This window comes from Arachis hypogaea, chromosome 1, assembly GCF_003086295.3.
Source record: "Arachis hypogaea cultivar Tifrunner chromosome 1, arahy.Tifrunner.gnm2.J5K5, whole genome shotgun sequence".
Lineage (NCBI taxonomy): Eukaryota > Viridiplantae > Streptophyta > Magnoliopsida > Fabales > Fabaceae > Arachis > Arachis hypogaea.
The window spans coordinates 18,419,277-18,425,308 of record NC_092036.1 but is presented as its reverse complement, the minus strand read 5'-3'; the positions used below and the strand labels follow the sequence as shown (position 1 = coordinate 18,425,308).

The 6,032-nt window shown below is 35.4% G+C and overlaps 1 protein-coding gene across 1 annotated transcript; it reads left to right on the top strand.

Annotated features, from left to right (window-relative positions):
• Positions 1–309: 309 nt before the first annotated feature.
• LOC112701227 (uncharacterized) lies at positions 310–2,915 on the top strand. Its single transcript, XM_025752032.2, has 5 exons — positions 310–595; positions 1,166–1,257; positions 1,386–1,605; positions 1,713–1,779; positions 2,407–2,915. The coding sequence occupies exons 1-5, from the start codon at positions 310–312 to the stop codon at positions 2,648–2,650; spliced, it is 909 nt and encodes a 302-aa protein (XP_025607817.1). The 3' UTR covers positions 2,651–2,915.
• The last annotated feature ends 3,117 nt before the right edge of the window (positions 2,916–6,032 follow it).

Genomic DNA, 6,032 nt, shown 5'->3' with positions numbered 1-6,032 from the left:
TATAGAAATCACTTATAAAGCGTAGCCTTATGTTAATATCTATAAATACAATTTTCATACCAAAGGAAACGCTTTTAAAGGGTAGCATATTTGTTAAGTTTTGGGTAGGCTTTAAAAGCGCTGCCTAATGTAAAAATGCCAAATACACATGTATAGGACACTTAGTGAATTTTTTTTGTTTCTTTTTATTTCTTCTCATCATCGAAGCCCTGCACTCTATCTTCGTCATTCCTTCTTTCCTACCAGAGCACCAAATAACAAAACCCTAGCCGCTTCTTCAATCTCCCCGTCATTGTGCCCTCCTTCATCATGCGCCACTGTCACCGTCTCACTTGTCTGCTCATCGTTCTTAGTCGTGCTTTGCCGCCGTTCATCCATCTCGCAGCTCTTCCTTGTAAGGTTGTGAAAACCCTAGCCTCCACCGCGCCGCCATCAATCTCACCGTCGCCGCTCGTCGCGCTCAAGATCGCCACTAGGTTCGTCGTTCTCGAGGTCCCTCAATCCCTCGTTCGCCAATGTTTGCTTTCCTGTCCTGTTTCACAGTTTTTCAGCGTCGTCCTTCGTCGTGTTTGTCGCCAGCTCGCCGTCTTCGAAGGTCCATGCTCTGTTCGTGTCTCACTGTAATAGTGTAATGACATTGTTCGGTTTTTTGCTCTGTTCCTAAGGGTTATTGATCTTTGAACTATTCTTGAATGATTTATGTTTTCAATTTTTCATTCATTGATTAATTGATTGTTGATTAGCTCTTACTGCTGTTTATGATTATTAATTGTAAATATGCTGTTGTGCTGCTGTTCTTTGTGCTTGTGACTTAATTGTGATTATATTGTGCTGTTTGTGATTATTTCATCCTATATTATTGTTAGATATCCAAATCAGTTAGATATATCTATGTTAATGAGTTACAAAATATAAATCTGATTAACATGTTTCTAAATTATTGTTAACAAGTATAGACTTTTCTGACCTGTCCTTCTCTTGTGATTTTTTTGCTGATATATAATTCAGATTCAGATTTTATCTCAGTTGAAGTAGTAACCAAACAAGAAATTAGCCTTATTAGCCTTATTCTATTTAGTTGCAGGTAGTTCCTTCATTCTTGTTAATGCTTTGTTTTCCCCTTTCTGCAATCAAGAAGTGCTCTCATTAAGCGATTCCTGTGTAGGTTCGGATATATATCAGAAGACTCTTGCCAAGGCACTTGCAAAGCATTTTGGTGCAAGGCTACTAATTGTGGATTCCCTTTCACTACCTGGTGTACGTTTTATCAGATATTCTTTTGCTACTTCTTATTATCTGTTTGTATTGTTGAGATGATTTCTTCCTAAATTGCTGTTAATATAAATAGAATAATAATAGTTTTTGTTATGTGATTGATATTTCAGGGAACTCCATCAAAGGAAGTTGATTCTGCTAAAGAAAGTTCAAAGCCTGAACGACCATCTGTGTTGGCCAAGAGAAGTACACATGCTGCTTCTTTAAAACATAGTAAACCAGCTTCTAGTGTTGATGCTGAAATTGTGGGTGGATCCACAATAAGTTCTCAGGCTATGCTGAAGCAGGAGGTTTCTACTGCTTCATCAAAAGGCACTACTATTAAAACAGGTGTGCTGTTTTGTTGTTAAAAATTGAGCACCTATCTCCAAATTTACTTGCTATTGTACATATTGCATAGCACCTAAAGGTTAACATGAGGCTTAAATAATTTGCAGGTGATCGAGTAAAATTTGTTGGTAACTTTCCTTCTGCTGTCTCATCAATACAAAATCATCCTTCAAGGTACTTTGTCTGATGGAAGAATTATTCTGAATACAATTCAGTCAATCTGCATTTGATCTGAACTTGTGGAGAAGAGAGATCTTTTTTATCCTTTTTGTTGAGGAGGCTATAACCATTGAAAATCATTCAAAAGAAGATTAAAGGAAGAATATTGAATTTCTGATTGACAGCAATTTGTTTTGAGTGGCATGAGTGTACTTTTCTCTTTTGTGAATATTATTGCTTCTGAATTTGAAATCACTTTGAAGTGGTATATCTCAGTTCAGTTGCAGCTTTGATATATATGCAGACTTTTATTGTGATCTTTGTGAATATTCCTACCTGCTGATATATATGCAGACTTTTATTCTGTTTCTTCTGAACTTCCAGCTTTGGTTAATAAGGCTAATTTCTTGTTATTAACTTATATTTTTCTGGGCTTGATCAGAACTGTACCTTTAGTTTATGGCTGGTTCATTATTTCAGATACGGCACTTATTTAATTGATCAGCATTGATTTATTTAATTGCTTTATAGAGATAACCAATGTGCATTGACACTTTTGCTTTAGTTTTTCTACCTTATTCCTAATTTTTCTATATGCATATCTTCCCACCAGACTTCAATTGATGCTGCAAACTATGACAGGGTGATGTTACTGGGTGGAAGAGCGCCAGAGTATCTTGCTCATGATCCTCTTGTGGCACTGGTGATCAAGCTTTTCAGTTCTGGAAAAGCACTTGCTTCCATTTGCCTCGGACAGTTGATTTTGGCAGCTGCAGGTGTAGCTAAAGATCACAAGTTTACCGCTTTTCCTCCTGTTAAACCAGCACCGGTTGCCTCTGGTGCTCATTGGGTTGAACCAGACACTAGCAACAGTGGTGGATGGTAAACTCATTACTGCCGCCACTTATGAAGGGCACTCTGAATTTATTCAGCACTTTGTAAAGGCACTAGCAGGCAACATAAGTGGCTCCAACAAAAAAATCCTCTTTCTTTGTGGGGTATGTTCAAATGATTTTCAGGCACACACAACTGATAGGAACTTAGTACTCAGGGCACTAAAGTCTTTGTTTATTCTCTTTTCTTTTATTTATTTTAATTTTAGACTTAATTTGTAATCCTCTTTATATTCATTGATACATGAAAATTAGTAGTTTAGACTTTAGACGTGTTTCATTTTTTTCTCTGTTGTTGAATGATTGTTCAATTGGATAGTTGGATCTATTGTTTTATGTACTAATATACTATATCATTATAATGCTTGTGAATCTTTAGAATGTATTTACTATGCTTTGCTAGAATATTTTTTAATTTAGTATAATTGTGTATTTATTTTTATTTTATAAGATTTAACTCATTTAATTAAAAATACAGAATTATATATGTAATCATATTATTAAATATTATATTGTACAAAAAATTATTAGAATATTATATATATATATATATAGAAAATAAAAAAAACAATGAGGGACCTAAGGCTACGCTTTACAGGTGATGCAGTAGCGTTAAAAAGCGTAGCCTATTCTGGAAGAACGAAAGCTAAAAAGCGTAGCCTTTGGTCACGGAGAGCATCACTTGAAAAGCGTAGCCTATTCCCAAACGCCAAAAGCGTAGCCTTTGGTGCAGAAAAGCGTAGCCTTTGAGAATAGGCAACGGCCGAATAGGAATCACCCTGAAAAGCGTAGCCGTAGCCTAAAAAGCGTAGCCGTAGCCTAAGGCATCATTTTTTTTTTCACTTTTGGCTACACTTTTCAAGTGTACCTGAATGGGTGTTTTTCTTGTAGTGTGGGTTGAGCGAGTAGTAGCAAGGGGTTGTAGTTCAAACCTACTTGCTCCGCAAGGGGTGTTTCTGTCCAATGTTAGCTACCAGAACATGTCGGGTTGGCTATATAACCGACAGATGATATCATCAGCCATAGGGCAGGCATACATCATTTGCATATGTTTGAATTATTTGGGTTTGCCTATTTGTTTTGGATTTCTACATCATATATGCTATGTTACCTGATTATGTGCTACTTGTTCTACTTGTACCTTATTTGTGTATTACTTGCCTATATTGCTTGTATTTGTACAACTGAGAGGCCCCTCATGCTGGTATTGGTGGATGTTGAGGGTTGTTCTTGATGAGATGAATTGATGATGCGATTGCATGATGATGATGATCATTGAATGAGATAATTTGAGCTCCCTGGGTAGACGCAGTGATGTGGTTTCATTAGCTCCAGGTGAGGGTATGATGTATTGATATAGAATTGCTGAGGTAGAACAACTGGTGATGGTTTTGCTTATGATTCTGAGTCTGATTTGTAGAAGAGTCAGCGAGTTGGGAAACATGTGAAACATGAGTTAGATTTAGCACTCCCTCATGACAGTTGCCTATTCATGGATTAGCGAGAACCTAGGATGGATAATTGGTGAAGAAGTTTAGGATGCTTAGTGAGTTTTTATTGCAGTGCATTGTATTTATTTGGCACTTTTACCGTACTGGGAACCCATGGGCCCAGGATTCTCATTCCGTATATATCTATTATTTTTCAGATACAGGTCCAGGTGCTCAGAAGTGAGTTGTGGGTCGTTTGAGAGACAGCGAAGATCCTTATTTTCTCTACTTTGTGTTTTGCTTAGAATCTCTCCACCTTTGTTTTGAAAAGATTATATTATGTATTGAACTCTTTTGAACTTGCCTATAGAGGCTCTCATGTTTCCTTTGGGAGAGATTAGGATATACTGTTGTCAACTACTTTCATACTGTACCCTAGCCGGCCTAAACTTCGCGGGTCGCGACTAGTGGCTATTTACTTATGTTATATATATCTATCTGTTATCTATCTCTTAATCTCCTTTATGCCTTATCCGTATATCGCTTTCGGCTTCACGATTTATCTTTTTGTTGTCGAAACGTGAGTGATACGTCTTCAGGATTTTATTTATACTCTTTTCAGGCTTCTCGATTAATACTCTTTTCGAAATTACCTATATTTATATATTAAAAATCCACCTGAGAGTGTACCACCGTAGTATCATTGACTTATGACTCGAGCATAAGGATTTGAATATTAGGGTGTTACACCCCACCCATGCTTATTTTCTTTATCAAATTCACTTACAACCCACTCACAACATCCTATATTTGTTTCTTAACTTATCACTAACAGCTGTACAAACTCTAATATCTTTTTGAGTCCTTGCTAAGTGGCGTTTCAGCCTATAAACTCTTCCTGAAAAAATTTTATAACAGTATTTACATTGTATATTCTTTCCATCTTCTCCAATAGATATCACATGCTCCCATCCTACATCAGTTCTACTTCTAAGAGTAACTTTAGAAATTTTTCTTTTCCTAACAATTCCAGCTGCACTTTCTAATTGAGAAGTTGGATTGTTAGTTAAATTTTCACTTGCATTAGTTTGATTCGATGCTATTTCTATTAAAAAATAATTTAAACAATACATATTCAACAAGTTGGTTCAATGTTTAAAGTCAATTACAACTATCCAAGTTCAACAACAAAAATAACAAGTAACATGCCACACGTGGATTTAACTATTATAATCTCAATAAGATGGTATTGCCTAGTAACAAGCCATTCAACAATTTAACAAAAAAGACAAGTTCAACATGCAAAGTGCATAAGATAGTGTTGCCTAGTTAGTAGTTACTACTTTATTATAATCTCAATAATCCATATTGTTGATCAATTTGATGCTATAGTAAATAAATGGTTGGGAATTGAAATGATTAATGAACGAATCAGTTGAAAAATTAAAGTTTAAGATGGTCATCAGAACATGACTGAAGTATGACAATTTGCAAAATTAGTTACTAAAATGTACAAAAATATACATAAAAGGTACCTCATATGCAGTGAAAATAATCCAAGGAATTGTTAGAGTACACTTCCTATAATTATGTAAGGGATCTCGTTATGGTGTACAAGTTCATATTGTTATATACATATAGAAAATACGTGTTGTTTAATCATTTATTATCGATGACTCCAACATGTTTGTTCCATATATTATTTGACAGATGAGGTCAGGTTTTGGGAGGCAAAAACTGAAGGCTACTAAGAGGTGGTCAGATGTTGTAAGAAATTAATTTAAAAGATTGCAGTGGATTAGTAATTAACTAATTAATTTATGGGGAGTGCTAAGTAGACAATGATCATTTTGAATAACATGAACAACCACCAATCAAATAAAAATATACTACACCCTAATTTAATGTTACTAATTAAATTTAAAATTAATTTACTCTTTTAACC

What these genes read in the sequence shown, in the direction of transcription:
- LOC112701227 (XM_025752032.2), top strand. Translation starts at nt 310, where the DNA reads ATGCGCCACTGTCACCGTCTCACTTGTCTGCTCATCGTTCTTAGTCGT. An exon ending in AGGCACTACTATTAAAACAG is followed by an intron (nt 1,606 to 1,712) that starts GTGTGCTGTTTT and finishes AATAATTTGCAG; the next exon opens with GTGATCGAGTAAAATTTGTT. An exon ending in ATACAAAATCATCCTTCAAG is followed by an intron (nt 1,780 to 2,406) that starts GTACTTTGTCTG and finishes AAACTATGACAG; the next exon opens with GGTGATGTTACTGGGTGGAA.